The sequence below is a fragment of the Ahaetulla prasina genome, chromosome 6 (assembly GCF_028640845.1).
Source record: "Ahaetulla prasina isolate Xishuangbanna chromosome 6, ASM2864084v1, whole genome shotgun sequence".
Classification (NCBI taxonomy): Eukaryota; Metazoa; Chordata; class Lepidosauria; order Squamata; family Colubridae; genus Ahaetulla; species Ahaetulla prasina.
The window spans coordinates 51783301-51811237 of NC_080544.1; the positions used below are offsets into that span (position 1 = coordinate 51783301).

General features: G+C 36.7%; 1 protein-coding gene across 11 annotated transcripts in view; it reads left to right on the forward strand.

Moving 5' to 3' along the window:
- ABLIM1 (actin binding LIM protein 1) overlaps positions 1-27937 on the forward strand; it is a 239446-nt gene that overhangs the window by 192089 nt on the left and 19420 nt on the right. For 7 of the 11 annotated variants that reach the window (XM_058188298.1, XM_058188302.1, XM_058188295.1 and 4 more), the window contains 5 exons: positions 4843-4881; positions 6603-6638; positions 7033-7162; positions 20276-20323; positions 25571-25717. In XM_058188298.1, coding sequence (XP_058044281.1) covers positions 4843-4881; positions 6603-6638; positions 7033-7162; positions 20276-20323; positions 25571-25717 — 400 coding nt within the window. The remainder of the gene's footprint in view (positions 1-4842; positions 4882-6602; positions 6639-7032; positions 7163-20275; positions 20324-25570; positions 25718-27937) is intronic. The other 4 variants (XM_058188293.1, XM_058188294.1, XM_058188299.1 and 1 more) reach the window with 2 other exon arrangements.

The window sequence follows — 27937 nt, forward strand, 5'->3', positions numbered from 1 at the left end:
TTATGAAGGTGTCGTCTACATATCTGAGCCAGAGTTTGGGTTTGTGATCAGGTTTTTCTAGAGCTTGGGTTTCAAAGTGTTCCATGTAGAGATTGGCAATGACAGGTGAGAGGGTGATCCCATGGGTGCTCCTTCTACTTGTTTGTATTTTTGTCCGTTATAGATGAAGTATGTGTTGGATAGGCAGTGGTTGGTCAGATCTAGGATGTGCTTGGGGGGATTATATTTGTTTTGGATAGCTGTCAAGGCTTCTTTGATTGGCACTTGGGTGAAGAGGGATATGACATCAAAGCTCACGAGTAGGTCGCTGGGCTGTAAGTTTTGTTTCTTTATGATCTCTATGAACTGGAATGAGTTTTTTATGTGTGAGGTGATGGATTCTGCATAGAGCTGTAGTTGTTTGGTGAGAAATTTGGCTAGGTTTTGTAGAGGTGAGCCTATGGAGCTGACTATGGGCCTAAGTGGGGTTCCTTCTTTGTGTATCTTGGGGAGACCATAGAGCTTAGGGCATCTGGATGATTTCTCTCTGGGAATGATTCTTTGTTGGATTTCTTCACTGACGGGGGAGGCTTTTATTTTGGATCTAGTGGTTTTTTCTAGATAGGTGGTGGGGTCTGTGTTTAGGGGCTTGTATGCAGGGTCTTGGTTGGTTAATTTGGTTTGGTAGTCAGATGTGTTCATAACCACCATGGCGTTGCCCTTGTCTGCTGGTAGGATTATTATGCTGGTGTCTTTTTTCAGGTTAAGTAGTGCTGTCTGTTCCTCTTTGGTAAGTTGCTTTTGGGTGGCTTGCTGGTGCAGAGGATGTTGGAGAGCTCGAGTCTGATTTTGTTAGCGTCATCGGGGTTGATTTTGGTCAGGCTGGTTTCAACTCCGCATATAATGGTTTCAGTGGGGATGTATTGGGAGTGACTGCAAAGTTGAATCCTTTGGAAAGGACATCAGTTTCAGCTTTGGTGAGGATCCTATCTGAGATGTTATGCACTGTTTGTTTCATGTGTGGCTGTGAGGGGGGAGGGGTTTGTTTCTGGCATTCTTGTAGTCTTCGGAGTTTGTTGGTGTGTGTGTCTGTCTTGAGGGTGGTCTGTGTTTCGCCTCCAGACGGCAAGTTGTTTGGATTTGTCCCAAAGTGCAGGGTGCATCTTGTTGCTGAGTTTGAGGTGAAGTGTGAGGAGATCTTTGTTGATTTGATCTAGGAGGAATCTTTTGTGTGAAGTTCATTTCTGATTAAGGCCAATTCTGTTCTTTTAGGATGCGCTTGGTGGCTGCAGAGTTGGAGTGGAATTTCAATTGGAAGCATTTGGGGATTAAATTTTGATCGCGGCAGTTTCGTAGGAATGCGAGGTCACATAAAATGGAAGCTCTTTGGACTTCTAGTTTTTCATAGGTCCTGGTCAGATGGTGGATTTCCTCCCCGTAGAGGTGCAATATTTGTTTTCTGAGGTTTTCTCGGTGTTTGTATATAGGTCTTTGGTTGTTGGGTTTTCTCCGTGTAAAATTGGAAGTGTCTTGGCGACGTTTGAAGTCTCATTCGTCATCTTCAGGCTTCAACCGTGCTTCGGGGAGCAATGTGTGATCGCAGCTGTTTCTTCCTTTTAACTGCTAGTGGGGGTTTGAACTGATTGGGTGGGAGCTTGGCTGTGCTCTGATTGGATGGGGTTTTTTCTGTGCTCTGATTGGCTGGGGGTGTGTCCTGTGTTGGTGGGGGCTTGGTTGTGCTCAGTCTAGTCTGTGCTGCAGGGGGATTTGAGCTGGTGAGCTGCATAGCTGTTGTTTGGCTTTGTGGTCGTGCTACATCTTCATAGTGGGTGTCAGTCTGCTGCATGAATGGATTGGAGGGGTTTGAAATGGCTAATGTTGCAGCTGCGGTCTGGCTTCTGGTCCTTGGTCGTGCTTTATGATCAGTGTGGGTTTGGGTCTGCTAGACACTCTCACTAACGTACTAACATCCAATGGATTCCAAAGAAATAAGATTACCAAGCTAATCCAAAAAGAACCCCCCACTAAAATCCAAGACAGAGAACAAGAAAACGGCACAGCCCTCCTCCCATATATAAAAGGCACCACAGACAGAATCAGCAAGATCCTCCACAAACACAACATCAAGACAGCATTCTGCACAAACAGAAAAATATCCACCATCCTAAGAAACCCCAAAGACAAAATTGAGTTAGAAAATCAAGGAGTATATGAAATCCCATGCACCGCCTGCCCCACCACATACATTGGACAAACCAACAGAAGAATAAGTGCACGCATTGAAGAACACAAGAACTCATTCAAAAAAGAGGAACCAACTTCTTCCCTGGTCCAACACTTTAAAGTCACAGGACATGATATTGACTTTAAAAAGACCAGAACTATCGCCAAAACTGAACACTTTAACAACAGAATAATCAGAGAAGCCATTGAGATAGAAAACGCCCACACAGCATGAACAAACGAGATGACACCTCCGCCTACCAGCCATTTGGAAACCCGCCCTTATTGACAAACGAGTCCCTAACACGAGGAATGACACCAGACCCACACTCACGAGGTCCACAGGATGTCACCACCGCACATCCACCCAGAAAGCAGACCCAAACCCACACTGATCATGAAGCACGACCAAGGACCAGAAGCCAGACCGCAGCTGCAACATTAGCCATTTCAAACCCTCCAATCCATTCATGCAGCAGACTGACACCCACTATGAAGATGTAGCACGACCACAAAGCCAAACAACAGCTATGCAGCTCACCAGCTCAAATCCCCTGCAGCACAGACTAGACTGAGCACAACCAAGCCCCCACCAACACAGGACACACCCCAGCCAATCAGAGCACAGAAAAACCCCATCCAATCAGAGCACAGCCAAGCTCCCACCCAATCAGTTCAAACCCCACTAGCAGTTAAAAGGAAGAAACAGCTGCGATCACACATTGCTCCCAGAAGCACGAAGCTGAAGCCTGAAGATGACGAATGAGACTTATTAAACGTCGCCAAGACACTTCCAATTTTACACGGGAGAAAACCCGAACAACCAAAGACCTATATTTATATATATATATATATATATATATATATATATATATATATATATATATATATATATATATATATATATATATATTATTTTGCTATTGAATCTATAACTCATTTAACAATTCTTAACAATTTTTAATGAAAAAAATTGATTATCTATCTTTTTTGTGGAATAGCTCTGATCCATTTTGTCTTTGTTCACATTTACTTCTCAGGCTGCATTTCTTTTCAAGGGCCTCTTCTTCCTGATCTATCTTTATTACTGATTTTGATTTTAATTTGTTGCTCATTTCAGCCATTTCAGTTCTTTTTCTCACTTTTGCTTTTATATAAGTCAGTGTATTTTTGAATAATCTTACTACTGTTATGTAATTATTAGAACACCATATGCAGTAAAAAATGTGGACATTATTAGTAGAATAGATATTACTTCCATATGTATTGGCAAGGTAAATATCAACCCAAACATGTTTTAAAAAGAACTACAGTTAATTTTTATGCAGCGATTATAATAGGAATGATTAAAATGGAACTGAGAATGTTTTAAGTAGATCCATATATATGCTTTCTTGGGACCTTGAACCAATGGCCTTTTCCTTACTGGCATTGACTTTCTGTCAATTCTGCTTTCTATTGTAAAGTCTGTAATCCCAATTATAACTTCAACCCTGGCTTGGATTTTGGAAAACTTGACTTAGATGAATCAAATAATAGCAAATAAATTTTAAATTTTACTAGATTTTTTTATCTACTCTGTCATTGAAAGACTAACATTTATTCTGATTTTGCTCATTTTGCTTTCATTATGCATAATATTGTTGAATAATTGAAGTTTTGATAAGTAGTGAATATGTAAAAATAATATCTCGTAAAGTCCAATAATCCAATTTAGGAACACATTATTAGACAGTCAAATTGTTCATACTATGTTCCATTAGTTGGGTCATATATTATCATTTCTTTTTTGTACTGTCAGAGTAGGAAGAATATGGGAAAAAATGCAATGACCATGAAAATGGATTAGATTAATCCCAGCAGATAAAACCATAAGTGGCTATTACTCATGATGATTGCATATTTTCTCTCATATAGAGGGTGCTAGAGAACAAGAAGAATGGTCCTAGTTTTGGGATCCTATAGACATCTGATTGGCCTCTGTAAAAACAATGTGTTGGATTGAGATAGGCTTTCATCTGAGTCAGCACACTCGTCATAACGTATTTAATATAGGGGTGGGGAATTATGGCCCTTTTACGACTTATGGTCTTCAACTCCCAGAATTCCTGAGCCATCCATGGTTTAGGAATTATGGGAGTTGAAGTCCACAAGTCATAAAGGGGCCATAGGTCCCCACCTCTCATTTAATTGAATTGCATTACTCAGTTCTTCTCAGGAATATATCTGTGGGTGCTTCAAATGGTTGGAGAGAAGTCATGTTTTCTGCTTCTAGATGCAAAGAACTAAGGGCAAAACTTAATTGTGAATTTTCCTGCTGAATAGATAAAATGTCCTTTACAAGTTGGATATTCAGTTATGAAACAGGACTACCATTTATGAAATCCTAATAGTTTACATCGTAAGTATTCATTCAATACCAGGCCGGGGGGGGGATTAAAACTTGACCATGAAATATTCAGAAGTTGGTAGATCCCAGATATTAGACCTAACATATTAACAAAATATTTTATTTTTCATTTTTATTAAACTCTGGCTTGATTTATTCTTGTAGCCTGTTGGGCTTTATATATACTATACATAGTTTATAGTAAGGATGTATGAAAATGAAGCTGTTATAATGCCTTTTTTTCTCTTTAGAGTTCAAGATACGGGAGTTCTCCTGTGCATGATGAAAGTGTAAGTTGAAAAAAAGAGGATGCAAAATCCATAAAGTAATAGACGATATAAAACAAATTGGCATTAGACAGTTTGTCTCTAGTTTGATTGATTTATATATACATATTATCTATAAACACACCTGAAGAGTGATTGTTGTATAAATTAATAATATCTTAAAATCATAAGATATTAATTTATAACAAGATGCCCAGAGTCACCATACAGGGCAGATGAGAAGCATAAATGTAATAAATAAACAAGCAAGCAAACTTCTAGACAAATAAGCATTTGGCATGGTAGGTGACAAGGTGTACAGATTTTGACTACATTTCTGCACACAAAGGTGCAGATAAAGTTCAAATATGTTATTTTAGAAGCAAGAGCTTATGCAACTTCTTAAAAAAGAACTGCTAGATAGTCCATCTCTTAGGTTCTTGTGAATTGTTGTGAAAGTTCCTCTATAATCATTTGTTAAATAGCATTTCTTTCCATTTGCCTTTCGTAGTTTTTTTAAACTGCAATGTGTTGCAGCTCAAGCCACACTAAAAAATTGGAGTGTGGCTTGAGCTGCAACAAAGATATGTGGTTAAATAGATTTGCCAACCTTTATCACAAATTTAGGTTCTCCAAGGCATATCTAAGAATTCAGAGATCATAGATGCATAAAAGTTGACTTAGATGTTATTTTGAATGCCTTTTGGGCTATAGAAATCACAATGATATTGCTAATTGTCTCTTTGCTTTCTGTACATCAGAAAATGAAGATGGTAAAGCTAATCAAATCTCATTTTGGTGAAATGGCTATTTTATTGGGGATAGTTTTCATTGTAAACACTTTTGTCCAAGAAATGTCAAAATACTCCCTCCTTCTCTTTAAATTTACAGTTAAAATGAAGTCTTTTTACTTCAGTATCACATGCATTTGGTAAATTCCTAATAAAATTTCAAAATCACTGAAAGATGAAGCCAATGAGTTACTGTTACATTTATTTATACTGTAGAACTACAGTAGTTACCTTAATAATGTTCATGATAATCAAGTTTCCAGTAAATGAAATAATTACTACCATTATTTATGAATCTTTGATTAGGTTAAGCACAAATTAATTAATTATTGTTATGTTATGTTATGTTATGTTATGTTATGTTATGTTATGTTATGTTATGTTATGTTATGTTGCGTTACGTTAGGTTACGTTACATTACATTACATTACATTACATTATATTATATTATATTATATTATATTATATTACATTATAAATATATTAAAATTGATTAGGTTAAACACAAATATTACCTGACTCTGTGGTCTCTTCTCAAAATCCCCAAAGCTTTAACCAAAAACTCTCTACTATTGACCTCACCCCTTTCCTAAGAGGTCTATAAGGGGCGTGCATAAGAGCACAAATGTGCCTACCGTTCCTGTCCTATTGTTTCCCTTCATTATATCCAATTAATATAGTTATTACATACTTATGCTCATATATATGCTTATATATTATATAGTTATTTTCATGCTTATGCTTATTTATACTTTTGTGACAAAATAAATAAATAAATAAATAAGCATACTTGTGGTCCTAAACTCAAGCAGTTTCTTAACTCCATAAATCTGACTATCAGAATTGGATCAAACAATTTTTCTCATGAAATTATCCATTATCTCTCATTGATTTGATATGACAGATTTCACTAAAATGTTTTACCTATAATCTTCTTTCTGCTATGTCTTTCAGTCACCAAGGACACTCTCTCCAACTCCATCTGCAGAAGTAAGTTCCAATCAAACATTCTGTAATCTTGTTAAATTGACTGCTGTATGATAGTGGGACAATTGTTTTTGTAAAAGAGATGAAGCCTCTGCTGATTATCCTGTTAAGAGTACTTCCATTACAAACAGATTGCAAGAATAAGTGCTTCCTTCTAAAATCTAGCTTAGTATTTTATGATCTGGTATAATACTAGTGGAGAAGCATTTTTGGAATTACATACTGCACCTGCTAAACATGAGTAGAAGGTACAGCATAAGTAGAAGGACATCTGTGGAAATTGTCAGTCATCTGGGTTACGGTTGTCCAGTTGCTTCTTGCAAAAGCACTTTTCGGATAAGGAGGAGGAATTTTATCAGATCATCTGCTATAATACATAAAATAATATTTTCTTCAGGGTTATCAAGATATTCGAGAACGAATGATACACCGGTCAACCAGTCAGGGTTCCATTGGTTCCCCTGTATACAGTCGTCATAGCTACACTCCCACCATGTCACGTTCGCCTCAGCATTTCCACAGACCTGGTAAGGCTAATGGAACCATAGAACCAAATTTTAGAAACTATCTTTTAGAATCACTAGGAAAGGGATCTACTTCTTTCAAAGCTTTCAAAGCTATTTGTTCATTATAAAACTGTATTTCCTTTTCGTTCTCACTTTTTGCTAAGTGGGTCTTTATAGTAGAAGAATAGGGGATATTTGCTAATTAGAAATTAAACAATTTTCTGAAATGGATTATATTATTTGGGGCAATAATTAATTAGGAAAACATGTAAAATTACATTTCTCTAGTTTGTTTCACTAGCAAATACGAATTTTTTATGAACCTGAATTTTAGGTTATGGGCATTTTTTAATAAAATCAGGGTTTCTGATTTTTTGAATATTCAAAAATGTAACTTTTAATGTAAACTTTTGATGTAACTTTTGCTTGTTTGATGATGAAAATGTAAAACCATTTCTTCTTCTTTTTTAAGTATTAAACTCTAGGGGAAGGAAACAGTATAGTATCTTTTTAAAAAGAGAAAAGAAATTATTTTTTAAAAAAACTTGTCAGGAATTAATTTCACTGCTGAAATGCTAGATGTACGTACAGAAGTAAAACAATCCCTGAGTCAAAGTCAGTTTCTGGTGACGTTTGTAATGTTATGAAAGTTGCCTATCTTTGCCTTTTTCTGTGATTTGTTTTTTCAATTACCTAATTTAGTGATCAGTATTGGACTACCTAAACAATCTCTCATCCAAGCGTTATTAGAGTCAAATTTGTTTAGCTCTCACCACTTACCACTCACCTCTTATATAGGTACTGCCACCTTGATTCAATTAATTCTCTTCTATTACATCTAGGCTGCCCCCCCCCAAAATATTCTATCAATATTAATTTGGCAATTTGTTAATATACAGTATGTTAATACTGAGTATTCATTTAAAATTTTACTTGACCTTTAAAACTAATACAGCAATATAAAGTTAATATTTTTTGAGAGATTTTAAAATTTTGATGATACCATAGAAAGTCAGTTGACACCATCAACACTTTATACAGCCTCAGATTTTATTATTTTTCCAGATCCTATCTTTGGAGAAGAAAAATAAATTCATACTTCACTAGAAAGAAAGCTTGTCTTTAAGAATGCCCACATACCTAATATATATATATTCACCTTTTATAAGCTTCTGAATGCTACAATTTCATTATTTCCTGAAAGTTTTCTTCTGGTATACCAAGTGAAAATTTATGGTGATTAGAATTTATATTCTATTTTTAATATGATTCTTCTCTAGTGCTTATACTATATTAAATGTTTTCATTAAGAGAAAAAAATATTATTGTGGAAATTGTTTGTTTGATTTATGTGGCCACATATTTCCCAAGCAATTATAACTTTTGTTCTAAAATATATTAGCACAACATATAAACAAACAACTAAGCTTTTATTTGTAATTGTTTGGTCAGTTCTTCCCCAGATAATTGTTCTTGAAAATAAGTTAAAAATGAGAGTTGCATGAATGCCAATTCCACCCTATTTGTTTGTATATAAGGAAATATGGATTTAACTTGAAATGAGGGAATATTCAATGTAAATCTGATTTTTCCACATTTCTTCCTATGAATTTTTCCTGCAGTAAGAAACCTCTTTTATTTCCTTTGTATAGTCCTCAGATTCCTACTTATGACAGCTTGTCCCTGTGTTTCCCTCAGCCTCCAACCACTTTTTCCTGCTTCTGTCTTATTTGGTCTTCTCTTTTCTTTGTTTCTGCTTTGTCCTGCTTCACGAATCCTTGCTGCTGCAGAGCTGCTGTCTAACGGTGTGCAGCGGTTAGCCCTCCTACGCACTAATAGTCCAATCTGTACCCACAATGATTCCCGCCCCTACTCCCCTTTCCGACACCACTTCATTCCCTATGTCAAAGGTAAGGAGACAGGCCATTCAAGCTAGTGTCCAAATGACTGGAGATTTATTAGCATTCTAGGAAGCTAATAAGCCACATCTCCATAAAATGGCTGTCCACTCCGTGGTCCCAGCATGCTCAGATTTTCGTCATAATGATTATGCTAGACCTGGCATATCTTCTTTTCTTTGAGAACGTATGCCCTTTCTAAGGGTCCTCCATAGATGAAGTGGTCCTGAGTAAAGATTTCTTAAGAAAATGTGACTGTCTGAAAACTGAGATATTTACCATTTTGGGAGATTAATTTGGAAAAAGTTATAGTAAATTCATCTCTCTTTTCAAACACACTGACATGACTCACATTTTCCTAATCTTAAAGTCCCAGACCACATACTAATTATGCATGAATTTTAGGGGTATCTTGCATATTCCAATATAGGTATACCTAGATATATATGTATAAAAGAACAGTTTCCTAGTTTACTAAGTCTCCAAAAACATTATTTCAAACATTTGGGATGGATACTATGTTTAAATGTGTCCTTTCATCCCATGCACTTGCCTTTTGAATATAATGGAGCATGCTTATTTTGAAAATTTAAAACTCTAATGTAGAAAGGTGCTTTACATTTTGTCCATAACAATTGTCAGTGATTCTCTGGCATTTCAGAAAAGAGGGTTTTTTAAGCTCTCCTTGCAAGTTCCAAAAGAAAATCTGTGAACTTGTTTATGGAAAATATGTATTCTAATACAAAACCATGGCTTTTCACACAGTGATGTGAGGGTCAGCTGAAATAACATTTTGTCATCTGAGACTGATATAATATTTTAACTTATTATAACGCCTACATTCTGAGAATTCTCTGATTCTTTTCCGTTGCCTTGCTCCATCTACCACTTTGAGCTTCGTGTACATAAACCTAATTCTCCTTAATATCTCTTACATCATCTAGTTCCTGTATTCAGCATTACTTACTCAGGAATGGTTAAACGGTAGAATTGGCTTAATTAATAAAAGAGAAACAAGTTTGCAGCCATAATCATGCATGCTTAGCCTTTCAAAAGCAATACATCAGCAATATATCAGTATATACAGATCTCAATTTCCTAATTATGCTAGTATAAAATACAATTGTAACTTTTATTTTTGCTTTGTTTCAGTCATGAGGTCCCTTAAAAACAGAGGCACAGCTCATATTTGCATGCACTTGATGCATAAATTCTAAGTTTTACATTTTCATGTTTATCTCATGCTTTTTAAGATATTCTCCTTCCTACTGTCTCTTTTAAATCTGTCATGGCAAAGCTTCAAGATCACTTCATAGCTACCATTTTCTAAAAAGTAAATCTATCTGGAAGACTGAATTTGTGGTTTGGATTGATCTTTCAAATTCAGGAAGTGGGGAAGTAAATATAAGTGAATTAAGTGGAATCAAATTGCGATTCTTTCACCAATGAAAGATCTTCATTAGTGGAACAATGTCCTATCATACCTTCTAAATCTGCTCACATATTCTGGAAGATTTCTGCCTTCCTAATTCATGGATATAAAAAACTATGGTGAAAAATCACTGCGGTTTATGTATGTTACAATTATTTCAAAGAATTGTGAGAATGTGTGTGAACATCAATGACTGTTATTTTCTTTTCATTTCTCAGTCCTCATTGGCAGCTTCAACCTGGGCTGCTTGGAAGCTTGTTACTGCACATTGTTAATAGTAATGGTTATGAACCTAGTATTTTGCAATTACTCAGTAGTTTCATAATACTTATATAGTATATCCCTAAATACAAAGAGTATTTCTTTCTAGAAATTCTTTTCACTCACTAAATGAGAAATAGGATGCTATCAATAACCTGCCTTAAGGGCATTAGGATACATATTTGGTCACTAGATGATCTTTGCTAATACTGAAAAAAAATAACAGAATATTCACTTGTTTATTTCCCCCAGAAGTGTTGTGGGACTAGGATCCATGTTCTTTCCAGATCCATGTTCTTTCCAGATACTTTCAGATTAGGAGAAACTACTGATGAATTGGTCTATCAAACCTAGGATCAATGATACTAAGCAGCAGATTCTCTAAGAAATAGATTCTTCCAAATGACTTCCCTGCAGGTCGTGATATTAGAACAGAAAATATTGACGCTCTTTGATTACCAAGCACTTAATGATACTCTGTTGCTCTTGTTTTAGAAGTTCTGCTTTGGACTTTCTGTTTTCATTTACTGCTTTTCGTGTTAGTTTATCTCTTCATTTGCATCTTTCTGTACATATTTTAAATTGAAGTACAATATTCCAAAATATGCAGTGTGCTGTTCTAATTAAGGAAATATTTGTGTGCTTCCTGCACAGATCATCATAATAGTGGTAATTTATATTATAATCTATTCCTGAATCAATACTGTGTCACTTCCATTGTGAACTTGCAACCAAAATTATTTTAGCATAGTTAGATATGCTAAACATATCACAATATTTAAATTATGCAATTTTTTATAAATGTAGTTAAAGAATGATAAATATTAATTCCTTACCCCATCAAACTCAACCTTTTGTAGAAGAATATGCACCAAGACAAATTCCTTGTGTGTCCAATCACACTTGGCCAATAAAATTCTATTCTATTCTATTGAAAGAAACCAAATGTATCAAGTAAGTCCAGGGTACATAATTTCTAACCTTAGGAAACTTGTGATGCCTGCACCATTCTGGAGGGTTTTGTTTCTAGTGCTGGACCATGGACTTAATTGCACCTATCTGAACTCTTTGTGTACTTGCATATGATATAACATCATAGTTTACCAAGTAGCTCCAAGAAATAAAGCAACATAGAGATGCCTTGAGGGCTGCTGGAGGGAAGACAGAGTGAAGCCAAACACAGAGGAGTACCTACATCAGGACTGTCAATAAAGGTGGCAAAACATATTTATATCTCTGTCTTTATTGCATCTGGAGATGATTGCCAAGCAGACCAAGTCCTCTTGGGTAAGGAAGAGATAGGGAAGCCCAGCAGGGCTACTGTGAAAAATACTTGTGGCATCTGTCAGACAAAGTTGCTCATCTTTGCTGTGAGTTGGACTCTGACTAGAGAGATTGTTTGAAAGTGACATTTCAAAGACATGTATGAGCTTCGTTTTAGCTGGTTGGATCTGAGGAAGTAGACAGGGGTCTTGTGCTGTTAGCTTGGCCCCCTGTGTTCTAACCGCTTCTGGTTGATTAAGGCCTCCTGGGAAGTAGCATGCAGTTGGGTAAAAATAGTGGTTAATGCCTCTTTGTGAGAGGAGATGGTACTGCCTTAAAGGGAATGTTAGTGCTCCCCTTTCTCAAGAGGCCATCCTTGAATTCAGTCGTGCTAGACAATTTTCATTGTCTCCGATCTTCCCTTTTTAGTGATGGTTGTTAAGATGCTGGTTGGCATGCAGATACAAAGGGCCTTGGATGAAGCACATTATCTGAATTCATTTTAGTCTAGATTCAGGCCAGGGCACTGAAATGGCATTGGTCGTACTTGTCAATAATTTTTGGAAAGCTCAGGATAAGGTGGTACAACCATTATGGCACTCCTGGACTTCTCAATGGCTTTCCGTACCATCAAAAATGGCAATCATCAAGATTTCAGGGTGGTGGGAGTGAGAGACATTGTGTTACAGTGATTCTTCTCCTTCTATGGCTGGTTCCAATCAGTGTTGGTTCTTTCCCAGCCTTGCATTATGGATGCCTTAGAGCTCAAGTCTTTTGCCTCTCTTCTTTAATATCCATATGAAAGAGATTATCTGCTCTACTAGTATTGGCCAAGCACCTGCAAACTATAACAGTCTGGATGAGAAGAAGCCAGCTTCAACTCATACCTGGCAAGAGGGAGTGGCTCTGGGTTTCAGCCCTCCCAGATGAAATTACATCTTTGACTTTGGATGAGTAGCACTGCCTTGGGCTGAGGTGAGTCCTCCTAGACTCATGGTTCCTGCTTGAGGAACAGATTGCTACCATGGGTGTGTGTGTTGGGGGGACTTGTGCAGATTTATCTAGTTCATCAATTGCCCTCGCTTTTGGTCTTGCTCATGGTCACTCATGACTTGATCACTTCCCATTTGGATTACAGCAGTACGCTCTACATGTGGCTTCTCTTGAAGACCACCTGGAACTCTTACCTGGTCCAGAATGTGGGGTAGATGTAGTGATGCTAGGTTTATCCATGATACACCCCTGTTGTGTGAGCTGCACTGGCTCCCAATTTCCTTCTGGATATAATTAAAATGCTGGTTCTTTCCTTTAAAACCCTAAAAAATATAGGATAAGGTTGTAAGATGGCCTCTCCCCAAGTTTGGATAAGGTGGACATACTTCTAATCCCTACCCTTAAATGTTGCCATTTTATGAACCTAGAAAATGTATTTTCTTCATGGCAGCATCTGTCCTATAGAACACCCTTCCCATTGAAGTTTGGCAGACCTCCACCCTTTTAGGCTTCCAAAAAGCACGTAAGACTTGCCTTTTCTCCCAAGTCCTTGGGTAGGATGAGATTAACAAGAAGACCTTGTAGTGGACTGCATGTAAAAGTTCAACTATAGTGACAAGTTTTGATATTTGTGGTTTTAATATTTTTATTGCACACACATATTATTTTAATTGGTGGTGGTGAGCTGCCCAGGGGTTGGTACAAGATGAAGAGCTATATAAATATTTTAAATAAATAAATAAATGTCTGCACAATCCTGGTGCGAGCAAAAAGTTGGGGGACTTTATTATTTGCAGTGATTTTCCTGAAGAGAAGGATCTCTTTCATGTAGCCTGTCATGAAATCCAAACATGCTTGGAATCAAAGAAGATATTATTTGTTTGTCGTTTTGTACCTATACTTTGGAAATGGATAACTGCATCACTAAAATTAGCCATGCAGTTGGTAGGAGAGGAAAGCTAGTTATGCATTTTCTTCCAATAGTTTTAAAAACTGCTACTCAAACATTTTCTCATTGTTCTTTCTGCCATCTTTTTTTAGAGCTAACCTTAGCATTTGGCAGAATGGGAAGCTACCCAAGTAGTTGATTTGCCTATCTTAAATGGATAGCACCTATATAGACATAGATACAGATGATACAGATATTTCCAGTAAAATTGAGGCATCTCTGTCTCTTATCATTATCTCTTTCCCTCTGTAAAATAGGTTTGAGATATTTTCCGTTTTAAGTACTAATCACACGTATCTTGCCTTGACATGGAGAGGGAGCAGAAAGATTTAAAGCACTTACTCTTCTGTCTCAGGCAAGAAAATGTTTGGGCCAACTTTGATTCCCCAGAAGCTTATCCGGAGATGATTCTCCAACTGAACAAAATGTATCTCCAATGAGGAGTAATGTGGTTTAAATTAATAAGAAATGAACAACTGCACCAGACATTAACTGGAATAACTTGTAGCCTCTTTGCTCATTTTTATGTGTGATCATTTTAAGTATGGGAGCTTCTTTTGCATGAGAATTAACTGAAAAGCCAACTTGATTTGCACTTTGCCTAGCAATAATTTTGCCAAATGCTCTCACTTATATACTGAAACCCAGTAATTCCAATTGTCTTTTTCCATTCCTTTTCACATCTCATCTATGTAATTTAAATGCATGGTACCCTTATGCATGCTATTGAGAATGAATGAATCAATGAATGAATCAATGAATGAAAGAAAGAAAGAAATAATGCAAGTTGCCAAATTCCAGCCTAAGGTGAATGACTCCTTTAACATGTAATAGCAGTGCCTTACAATACTAGCCACATTACTTAACTCTCCTGTATATATTTTTGTTTGTTTTTCCTTCTCTGGTTTCCCCTTACCATTGACTTTTGGTTGGGTTTTGACTTATGCCTGCTTCTTTACTGCTCTCTTTGTTTTGTTTGTTTGTTTGTTTTTCCATTCTCCTCATTGGAGGCAATGAGCCGTCCAGCGGTCGGAATTCCCCCGCCCCTTATCGGCCCGACAGTCGCCCTCTAACACCAACTTACGCTCAGGCCCCTAAACATTTCCATGTTCCAGGTAGGAGTGGCATTGTGTGTCTTGGTGTCTTGTCCGAGTGTAGACTGTAGTAGCCTTTGTAACCCTTTGTTTTTGTCTCCATCGCTGCATGCTGTTTAGTTGTTTTGAACTTGGAATATACTCTGAACTGCTTTGAGACCCAGATTTGTTCATTTAATTTGGAAACAATTAGAAAATGCTGGATATGGGGAGATTTTTAGTTATAAAATTAATATTTCTCCAAATCATAACATTGAGGAAACAGTGATACACAGTGGTTTAGTTTAGTGCAAGGCCCTAAATTTTTTTTCTTGTTTGTCTCAGAGTTATACCATGTTGATATTGGCTAGTATTTTTTAACAAAGGACAAAATATAGGATACAGTCCTAAGCATACGAAAGAAATTAAACATTATCAGCCTTTCTTATAAATTTTCAAAAGAAAAATAAACTATACGTAGTGGTATAAAGAGACAAAACATCAAAATAGGCCTCTGCTGAAAATCCCATGCCAACAGAATGCTTTATCAATATCGAAGTGGAGGTAAGTTCTTCATACCTTTGTATAATTGAAAAAGAAGGGATATCCTTCATTCTTATGGTATTAGCCTTTTCGTTATCATTGGTACGTTCAATATCCATTTTGTTTGTCTTCTGATTAGTAGCCACACAGTTGGTACATAATTTAAAAAGAATAGGAGTCTTTCAATAAAAACCCTCAAATTAATAGGGGGATACCATTTTCCAAAAAGGAGTTACTGTAGTGCCCAGTCACACCCAATGATTCGGTGTGGAGTTGAACACTTACCCTCCACAGGACTTAATACTTTCTGTGATTTGTCATTCTCAGACATAGATGTGACATGTAGATGCCAAAATATCTTTTCATTTAGTTTTGATGTGTTGATATTCTAAATTTGTATAATTCCCTATATCTTTGTATACTTAATTTAGTATAACCTAAATTAAGTATTTATTAACTATTTATAAATTATATTTTAGACATATTATTTAGATTCCTGAAGTACTCAGGACTGTCTTGGTCAGCATATTGCTTTTCTCATTATTCCAATAATCCCTAAGAGGACTGGTTGGCATAACTTTGGAGCACATGGCAGCAGTGATCAGTTTTCTGATATTTCCCATTTTTCACTTTTCACTGCAACTTTTGTTGCCCTTTCACTTGGAACTGCTGTCCCTTTGTGGGTCAATGAGCAGAGCTATAAAACTTTAGTTTAGTTTAGTCACTTTAGTTACTTTAGCCATACATACACCTGGTATGTATCCACATAGATCGTACCCCAAAAGATTAGCAGAAGAGGACAAAAGAATGGACTGTGTGCAATTTAAATTAACAAAGTTAATTAAGTATATTTAGTATTTTCTAGACAATGTTTAGAAGGGTCAGTAGGCTGTACCTAAAGCTCTGGGACAGCATATAAACCTGGAGCTCATGGCACGGATCATGCCTTAAAATGCTAGCATATCATGGTATAGTGTAGGAGGATTTTTGGATACAAATGGAATTAACCTTTTTATTACATCTTGGATACTCCCTACTACAATAGTTTTCTTCCCACCATGGAGCTCTTTTTCAAGGATGCACATCTCAGAAGATTGGAGTCAAAAACTCAAATGAACCCTACAGCCAATGCTTCTAGTAATACAGCCTAATTTTCAATCGTGTGTACATTTAATCTGGCTGTTACAATACTATACAATATCCATTGCTGATGCTGGGAATGTTTTTAGAAACTTATAGTAGGACAAAAAGTATTTTTGGGAGAAATAAAATTATTTACTAGCATATAATAGAACAACAGAATTGGAAAGGACCTTGGAAGATTTCTAGTCCAACTTCTGATCAAGCAGGAAATCCTATATCATTTCAGATAAATGATTGTCCAATCTTTTCTTAAAAACCTCCAGTGTTGTAGCATCCATAACTTCTGGAGGCAAGTCGTTCCACTGATTAATTGTTCTAACTGTCAGGAAATTTCTCCTTAGTTCTAGGTTGGTTCTCTCCTTGATTAGTTTCCATGCATTGCTTCTTTTCCTGCCTTCAGGTGCTTTGAAGAATAGGTTGACCGCCTCTTCTTTATGGCAGCCCCTTAGAAATCCCCTTAGAACAGATTATTAAAGTTCCTTAAATGAAGAAAACTATCCATTATGTACATTCCCTAGATACACATACTAAATATTTAGCATGAAGTGATCCTGTTATACATGGCACGTTGTTGTGTCACAGAGCAATCTTGTTTCATGGATTTGGAAGAGAGAACTGTCAGTCCCTTTAGGGACATTTGCTGTTGAATATGTCAAATATATGTTTTCTAGTGATTACTGTATGATTCTTTCAACACAGAAATAGAGCAACTTGCAATGGAACATTTAACTTCACAATCATCAACTTCCAGTGCACACTTAGGGTTCTCCTAAACTGACTATGTGATTCTGAGCCAATACTACTGCTTAACCCAACCTCCCTTGAGGGTTCTTGGGCGGGGGGAGGGGATGGAAGAAAGACTGCTATGCTAGCTCCCATGAGCTCTTATAGGAAAATTAGGAATCTTATAAATAAAAGAATAAATAAGATTGTGGCATTGCTTAGCAAAGAAAAAAATGTAACCTGATAAGGAGAAATCATTTTAAAATTTCTGGAATGAACACTGCATTGAATGATTATTCTTAATACATCTTTTTTTCCATTTTCAAGTTTTTGATTAGCCGTGTTAATTAATTTGCAATAAACTATCTAATATAAGAGTGATGTACCATTTAATGCATATAAATACCCACTTTCAGCTCTCTGTAGTCATAGGCATACTTAGAAATAAACTACATTGAACACAGTAGTGCTTACTTCTGTGTTAATACGATAAATACGATAAATAAGTGTGTATAAGAATGATAAGAAGGAACAGACTCAATAGCATTCCCATTTTTCTCTGGCTGGTGAGTAAACATAGATGAGAGAATTTTTTAACCCAAAAATGATTTTGATTTTATTTATTTATTTATTTTATTAGATTTTTATACCGCCCTTCTCCCAAAGGACTCAGGACGGTGTACAGCCAGATAATAAAAACCCACAATATACATATTAAAACAGAAACTTCAAACCAAGCATATTACAAAGATGGCCGAAATTTAAAAAATTTAAAACCCTAAAATTCATAAATAACCCCAATTAAAATTTAATAAAACTTTTAAGCCAGTCCCGCTTGAATAAATAAATGCGTTTTCAGCTCACGGCGAAAAGTCCGAAGATCAGGCACTTGGCGTAAACCAGGGAGAAGTTTGTTCCAAAGCGTAGGGGCTCCAACAGAGAAGGCCCTACCCCTGGGGGCCGCCAGCTGACATTGTTTGGCGGATGGCACCCTGAGAAGACCCTCTCTGTGTGAGCGTACGGGTCGGTGAGGCATAAGGTAACAGCAGGCGGTCCCGTAAGTACCCGGGCCCTAAGCCATGGAGCGCTTTAAAGGTGGTAACCAAGATCTTAAAGCGCACCCGAAAGACCACAGGAAGCCAGTGCAGACTGTGCAGGAGTGGTGTTACATGGGAGCAATGAGTGGCTTCCACTATTACCCGCGCAGCTGCATTCTGGACTAGCTGCAGCCTCCGGATGCACTTCAAGGGCAGCCCCATGTAGAGAGCATTGCAATAATCCAAACGAGAAATGACAAGAGCGTGAGTGACCGTGCATAAGGCATCCCGGTCAAGGAAGGGGCGCAACTGGCGAACCAAGCGTACTTGGTGAAAGGCCCTCCTGGAGACGGCCGCCAAATGATCATCAAATGACAGCCGCCCATCCAGGAGGACACCCAAGTTGCGTATCCCCTCCATTGGGGCCAATAACTCTCCCCCAACAGTCAGCCGCGGTTGCAGCTGGCTGTACCGGGGTGCCGGCATCCACAGCCACTCCGTCTTGGAGGGATTGAGCTTGAGTCTGTTTCTCCCCATCCAGACCTGTACGGCTTCCAGACACCGGGACAGCACTTCAACAGCTTCATTGGGGTGGTCCGGGGTGGAAAAGTACAGCTGCGTGTCATCAGCATACAGATGGTAACTCACCCCGAAACCACTGATGACCTCACCCAGCGGCTTCATGTAGATGTTGAACAGGAGAGGCGAGAGAATCGACCCCTGAGGCACCCCACAAGTAAGGCGCCTCGCGGTCGATCTCTGCCCCCCTGTCAACACCGTCTGCGACCGGTCAGAGAGATAGGAGGAGAACCACCGATACACGGTGCATCCCACTCCCAAACTCTCCAACCGGTGCAGCAAGATACCATGGTCGATGGTATCAAAAGCCGCTGAGAGATCTAATAGGACCAGGGCAGAGGAGCAACCCCTATCCCTGGCCCTCCAGAGGCCATCCACCAACGCAACCAAAGCTAGTACACGACTCTACTATGACCGGGCCGGAAGCCGGACTGGAACGGGTCTAGATAGACAGCTTCATCCAGGTACTTTTAGAGCATATTTTCTAAGAATCCGCTTAACAGCAATTATTGGCATTCTTGTTTTTCTATATTTCAGCAGAATATGGAGTTTTCCTTTTAAAGCCAAACTCATTTAAAAAAAAATCCTATTTAAAACTATTATAATTTTCAGCTTTGAAAATACTGATTTGCCATAAAATTCCCTGAAAAGGTGCATAACTATTTTGCAATATAAACTGGTTTCAGGCCCAAACTAAGTAACATGGCAAAAACATTTTCTGAAGTGCCATATAGTCTTGAAGAAAATAACTCTAGTTCAAAAGGGAACTTTAGAAGCAAGTTCTGAGAATTTATATAAATGTACATCATTAATGTCTGTGGTTGGAGAACAAATGGAGCTTCTTTGGCCAGGTTTCCCAATTGATATGGTGAGCTATGTTCTCTGCAAATTATTCTTGGCTCCGAACAAGGCACCATCGTTAATTTCCCTTGAAATGTTTATTTCACCAACAACCCACTAAAATACAAACAGAAAGACTTACACTCAGGGACATTCCACGTGGCCAGTCCTGTGTCAAAAATTATTAATCATGTATCTGTGATATATTTCTACATTTGTGTGAATTTAGGTTTTTTCATAAAACACTTAGCAGTTTTGTGTCATGGTTTTTCAGTTCATGTGCCAAGTCCTTGATTTGGAACATCCATTAATTTTATGTTTGTTTTTCTCTTCCCTGTGTAATAATTGAAAATGTAAAAGTGTTCATATTTTTCTGCTTTTTATTTTTATTTTTTTACAGATCAAGGGATCAATATTTATAGAAAACCACCCATCTACAAACAGCATGGTAAACTTTATTCTTTCTGTCTTCGAAATGGGATAATCAAATGATTTAATACTTACATGAATAATAAAAATCTTTTGTATGTAATGTTATATACAACACTAATTGATTGCTGCTTACTTTTAAAGTTAATATATTTTTCTTTTTCTTTTTCTTTCTTTGTGTTGAGGTAAATAAAATAGATTTAAATGATGTAGGTTACATAATATGCCTCTCTGTTTTAGCTTGCCATTTCTACAGCAGATGAATTCATTATCATTATTTCTTTACACAGGACCCCCTTTGACATTAAAATGTACGTTGGTGTTCATTTCAATATTTCAAACTGGCTTATTTTTTTTTAAATGATAATATAAGAGGTTGTTTTTAAACCAATCCCAGAAACTGAAAATGCCTGATTGCCACAATAAAATCTGTGAGCAGGCATAGGGTTAAGCTACAATGAGTGACCTACAATCAGTTATTAAGCTCTATGGTTAAACAGAATCAAATTTGGTCCAACAATTTGATCTCTGTATTAGCTTGATTTTTGTATTTCTAGAAATAGTTATGGCCAGTTAATAATACTGTATTTGAAGGGATAATCCCAGCCAAAACCCTAAAATATTACAGGCTAATCTGGAAGCGTTTACTGCACACACGTTTCCTTGCTATTGGAGTTTTTATTGCTATATTTCTAATGACATTTTTGTTTAATTTAAATTTATTTTATTGTCACCCATTCCTAAAGATTTTTGACCCTAGGGACCATATTTGTTGTCAATTTGGAGACCACATGGACCAATTCTCTTAAAAAGACATAAGGGTGTCTGGTTGTGGTTCTCCTTTCTGAACTCTCATCTCTTAACTTCACCTGGTTAAACAGATTACCTGAGAAAACAAACTAGTTCAAACAGACCTTGAACTAGTTTCAGAACTATTCCTCTGATTTGAGAAAGTGTATTGCAGTGGAAGAAGTGTTGGCAAAACGACCAGTTCTCAGCCAAATTTGTTCTCTTCTGTCCCTACTGTGTCTTGCTGTGCTTGATCTAACTTAAAGTATAACTAATAAGAATCTCTGCTAAGTTGAAGCCAAGAACCAACTCACAAAAGGCATTTGTACATTTGCAAAGTATAGGAATAGCTATATACAACAGGATATGCTTATAAGAAATAAACATAGAGTAATACAACAAAGGATTTCTCATGCTTTTCTTTTAGAAAAAAAAATATTTTTATTGGAAAATGATATGTAAAAGAAAACCTAAAATACCTAATCTAGCTTTATTCTAAGTAAATGAAAGAAAGATATAGCCTTCTAACCCACAAGGAGCCTGGTATGTTACCATACCTACAGTAGTGGGTTTCAATTTCATTTGCTACTGGTTCGCTTACAGGCGCATGCTCACGACTCTTCTGCGCATGCGCAGAGACATCTGGGCGGGTGGGCAGAGCCTCCCGCCACCATCGCTACCTGTTTGCCCAATCTGGGGTGAACCGGTAGCAACCCACCACTGCATACCTAGTATAGTATTCCATTACCAGAATTGAGAGAGAGAGGACAAAAATGACTGAGAATATCAGTCTAATCAGTTATAGGAATGGTATTTAATGCCCAAAAGGGAATGACCAAAATAAAGTTCCATGTAAAGATTAAAGGCAAATTAAATTCCTCAAAAAATGAAGATTCCCCCCAAAACAGAATACATCAAGATTTGTTTGCTTGAGCACAAATATTGATCATTATGTTGCATTTATATTACAGTGTCATATTATTTTAAAATTTTAACTCTGTCATTTCACCTTTTCTTAATGTTATTTTTATTTCTTTATGATTTTATTGTATCATCTCATCTCCCATTTACTTGTGACTATTTTACCACTGAACTCATCCATTTCAATATGTAAGTATTGTTTGAAATTGTGCCTCTGTAGTGTCAAACAATGAGCCAAGGTAGCTGTTTTTTATCCATTAGAACTAGATTGGACAGTAGCTCTTGAAGTAGCTCTGTGTGCATGGCATACATGAAACCTAGAAGGGAAAGAATGAAAACATGCTGACAATTCATGTTTCAGATTCATCAGTTAGAACATCATGGCTGCAAAGAAATGGAAGTAGAAGTCTTGATGTCCCAGAAGTCAAGATTCCAGAACAACCAGGAATTTTGTTTCTCTTGCAATACAGCTTTCTTCTTTGCAGCCATTTCAACAAATATGCAAATGATCAGCAACATGCACAATTGAAGCATAGTGGAGCTTTGAAGAGAAAGTTCAGTGAAAAAAATAATTATTCATTAAGAAGACAACAACATTCCCACAATCCTATACAATAATGCTCATTTTAACTTATTTTTTGAACAAGTCTTAATTTTTCACAGATGGTGAAAAAAAAAAAGTGGTAGAAGTGCAGCAGAGTTACAGACGCCATATTTTGAATTGGTTGCTATTATTGCCATTTTGCATGTTTTTAAAAGTCCATTTATTTGATTGCTTGGATATGAATCTCTGTAATAAGAAGGGGCTGGTCGTATTTTAAAAGTGGTAGAGAGTCTAGGGCTAGGCAAAGCTTCCCATCCTCTTTTTAAAGCTTGTTTAAAAAACAGCATTGAAGTAGCACATTTTTTTGCAACAGATTAAAAGCTTTATTCACTTTAACAGACATACTAATTTTATTGTTTTAATTAGTTTAATATGTTCAAGTGCTACAAATCACGTTCAAAAAAGGTCTCTGTGTTTTAAATCTCTTAACATCTGAAAATACGTTGATTTGTCATTTTTTAAATCCCGTTAGTTCCCATATGATGGAACTATTCTAGTATTAGAAGATCGATTAAACTTCTAGCACTTTTTTTTCAGTTTTGTGCATTGAATATATCAGGTAGTCCTCAACTTATGACCACGATTATAAATTTAGGTGGCTAAAAATGCAGTCATTTTATGAGTTGCACCTGATTTTGTTACCTTATTTGCCATGGTTGTTTAGCAAATCAGCGCAGTTATTAAGCAAATCCGGCTTTTTCCAATGACTTTTTGCTTGTTTGAATCCTCCTGTGAAGGTCACAAATCCCATGATCCTGGGATATTGTAAATATATGCAATTGCTAAGTGCCCAAATTTTGAGACACTGCAGTGGTTGTTAGTATAATGACCAGTTGTAAGCCACTTTTTCCGGTACTGTCATAATTTAACGACCATTAAACAAATTGCCATAAGTTGAGCACTACCTGTATAGCAAGAACAATATGCTGACCTTACCACAAATGGAATTCATCTCATGATGATATTCCCTTATAGATAGTCACAGCCCAACTTCATCTTTAGTGTCTTGCTTCTAAATAGTTCAATAGATTTTGAATGATATTTGTGTTGTTCGAATGAATCCTGAGATATAAAAAGTTAAAATGAAAATACATAGGCAAATGCTGATATAAATTCTGTAAGTTCTCACTGAACATTTTCAGCAAAATAAATGAAATTCATTATTTTTCAGTTATATATCTATAGTTCTGGATTTATCAGCAAATGTTTATTAATTAGTTGATCAGGAAATGACATAGAAAGGTTGAATATACTGTTAAATTCCCTACACAGGAAAATTGCTGTTATTGTTATTATTATTATTATACTAAAAAGCTTCTATGTAGAGCTTCTGTTATTCCAGTAAACTTATATATTGCCAACCATTCAAAAGCTGCATACAGACTTAGCATTATATACATAATTGGACTGAAATAGCCAATTTTCTCTACTGGACTCCACTTAGGGATATCTACTTTTCTGAAGTAGGAGATGTTAGCTCTACACATTGCAAATTGCTACTAATTTAAATGTGCCTTTACAGGTAGTCCTCAACTTACAACCGCAATTGGAATCAGAATTTCAATTGATAAATGACAAGATCGTTAAGCAAGTTATCATGTGACTATATTCAATTTTATGACCATTTTTGCCATGGTTGTTAAGTGAACCACTGTGGTTATTACACAAATTGCATGGTCATTACGTGGGTCACGTCATTGTTAAGTAAATCCAATTTCCCCCATTGAGTTTATTTCTTGGAAGCCAACTGGTCACAAATAGCAATCACATGAATACAGAACACTGCAACTGTTGTAAATGTGAGGTAGTAAATGTGACCATGGAAATAGTGCAGTGGCTGAAACTTCAAGAAGGGATGGTCGGTCACTTTCAGTGCCATCATAACATCAAACTATTTTTACCTGAATGATCAAAAGTCAGTGTCTAAGATTCTCAGTCATCCAGGTCATGGTTGTCCCAAAGGTGCTTTTTCAAGAGGCAACTAGACTTTCTAGTTTTTTTCCTTGAAGACATTTCACTTCTCATCCAGAAGCTACTTGGATAAGAAGCAAAACATCTTCAAGGAAAAAAAACCAGAAAGTCCAGTTGCCGCTTGAAAAAACAACTTTGGGTCAAAAGTCAAGGGCTACCTATATGATTGTACAGTGATGTGTGGAAACTTCAGCTGAAATGTGGAGGAGAAGTTAACAGATTAGCTAGCCTGGAATCCCTGAAGCAGAGGAAGTGATGAACAATGACCCTGCTAAACCCTGGAGAATTTATCTAGTTCTGTAGAGTGCAGATAATCTGGCAAGGTTCGTGTAAATAGGTGAGTGGTAATAAACATACCACTGTGATGAACTGTCAGTGTCCCTATGGTTTCTAGTGCCTGACAGGTAACTATATTTTAAATGGGGAAATAGGGACGATTGAAATCTCAACAGGTCAAACTTTCTCTATTTTGTTAGGATCTATATTCCCGCATGGGTAATTTGTCAGGAGCCTGGCAGGGACTCTACTTTTTCCCTGTATTTACATGTCTCCTTATATACTGCCTTACATGGTATTGTGAATGATTAGTTTGTTTCTTCCAAAGAATATTTTATTTAAATGAATAAATATGTTTTATGAATGAAACAAAACATGAGGGACAAGCAAGACTTATGGCAGAATCAGCTTTTGAATTATGGACCTCATTTACATTGAGTAGGAGGAAATGAGGCTCAGTCCAGGAGAGAAATGCCCCTTTGGTTCTTGTGTTAATGCTTTATTTGTATGCACCATACAATTGAAGTTCTCAAGAATGTCATGAATTTACATATTAGGGAAATTGGAACTTTATCTGTTACTAAAAAATAATGTGAAAAATACGATTGTAAGAGAATTTGGAATATAATAGAACCATAGCACTAATCTAGGCCATAACAAAGCAATTTAATTGGCTAGTTTTAAGTTCCCCTAATTACCATCTAGATGCAGCTGCTCTGGCAGCCCAGAACAAGCCTTTCGATGATATCATCAAGTCCTCCAAGTTCCCAGCAGCCCATGCTCCAGCACCCAACGAGATTCCAAAGATTGAGACAGAATACTGGCCAGGTCCTCCCTCACTTGCGGCTGTAGGTATGAAACAAGTGATGTGGGTGAAGACCCACGCACAGCTTCCTGCTATCCATAAGTACATTGAGGCTGCTATGAATGCTGCAAAGCTTCTGATGAGGGCGTTGAACTTTGTTGCATTGACCGCTTGTTCTCTTAGGAGAGTTATGCTAAGTATTTAATTAATATTGGGGTTGTGGGGGGAAATGTTACAAACGGTAGGATTTAATGGCATCAGAATTACCTGTTGGGATCTCAGTCCCCAAAGTCTACATCACAGGGGAGGAGATGCTTCAAGAATCTTCTCACTAGAAGTTGTTTTCTCTGGATGGATTCCCCAGAATCTTTAACGGTTTTAGCACAGAAGTTTAAAACAAAAACAAAAAATCCAAAGGTACTAACAAAGTGTGTGTAGTGCTCCTTGGTTACAACTGTTCATCAGAGTTGGGATTTGGTACCAACATTTATTCCTTTACTTGTATGACTCACCTACTTGCTTTCTCCTGGCATGAACATATATTATTCCCTAAGGATACTCACAGAGTGAAGCAGCCAGGTCAGCTTACAAATGCATTATACCTTCTCATGCATTGTTCTGTTCACCTTCTGCTTCATTCAAGCAAGCAAGCAATGATCAGCCATGAGCTATGAATGCTGAAATTGGAAGACAGAGTTCAGTGAATTCCTTAACCCATTTTGTTGCCTTCAAGAAAGCCAGCCTACTGCCAATATTGAAGTACAAGTCCATGGCCAGTCCAGCCCTCTTCTGTTCTTTGAATGGGTGTGTGGTGTTGTCATTGCCACATGTTAAACCCAGGCACTTTTGGCTTGTTGTTGGACAGCATGAATAATAGCAAAGCTTATATGGCCCAATTGCATCATTTTTGTGCCTTAAAGTTTTTAACTTTGTTTTCCATTCTGTGTTTCATTTTTCTAAATATTATTTTTAAACCCGTGTATTCCATGACACGTTGTTTTAAGTTTGATCACCCAGAGTTGGTTCCTACCTGTATAAACCAAAAATGATTCACGTTGAGATTAAGGAATTCAAAATGAGTTTATTTTGATGGACCAAATTCATTGTTCCTTCTGCTAGAATTAAATATCAGCTTCATGCAAGAAAAAAATAACATTTAGTGATATTTTATTTTCATAGTATTTATTATAAATCTGAATATTTAAATATGGGTTAGGTTAGGGCATATTAGGACATTATTCTATAACTGAGGACAGAACTATTACATAGGGCTGATTTTTCTAATTATATTCAGTTGTGTTCAATTCTTGGAGACTGCCAGTTTTCTTGGAAAGATTTTTGAGAAGTGGTTTGCCATGGCTTCCTTCCTAGGGCTGAGAGAAAAATGGCTCAAGGTCACCCAGTTGGCTTCATATATAAGGCAGAATCAGAACTCACAGTGTCCCAATTTCTAATCTGATGCCTTAATCACTACACCAGACTGAGTTTCATTACCATTTATTTACATTAGTTAAAATCATAAAGGAGTGGTACTGAGAGAGTAGCAAAATGATAAAGGCTGATTAAAAATTATCTGCAGTGTGTAGCTTACCATTAGTTTGTTTTAAGATCAGATTTGGGATGTCACAAAGCAAAGTATGTGCATAATTATTTAAATTACTATTTTTTTTAAAAAAATCCAAAAATGATAAAAAGCCAGTTGTAGAATCTTCCGCCTTTTATGTCACAGTAATTTGATTGAGTTTGAAATTAGAATAAGTTGAGACCAGTTGCTGCTCCTTGTCATATAGCACATTATAATGAATTGACCAACTTTGACCACAGTTCAGTATATGAAGTTAGTACAGTTATCATAAAGATTGAGATTGTTAAAATCATATATTGATTTTACTATAACTAAAAGTAAGAGGAATTATATCAGCAACTAAGAATTTGTGGTTCTCAAAAAGAAAAGGAATAGGTTACCCTCTAACCTCTCAGACTAATTTAGAATTTGAGACCAAAAATATTTTAGTTCCTAAATCTATTAAAATAGGATTTTTAATAAACAAAGTCATAAAATAGTATGGGCCAAATTATGTTTCTAATATTGGAAATACAGTGAGTAAATAGCTGTGATAAAAGCCTTCCTACAAGTCTGGCCTCCATTTTTCCTCAACACATTCTTACTTACTTAAGAAAATTGTCAATATTAATCAGAATGTTACTAATTATGTTTTACACTCTGTAAAACTCTCATAACATTATGCATTTAATCATCAAAATGG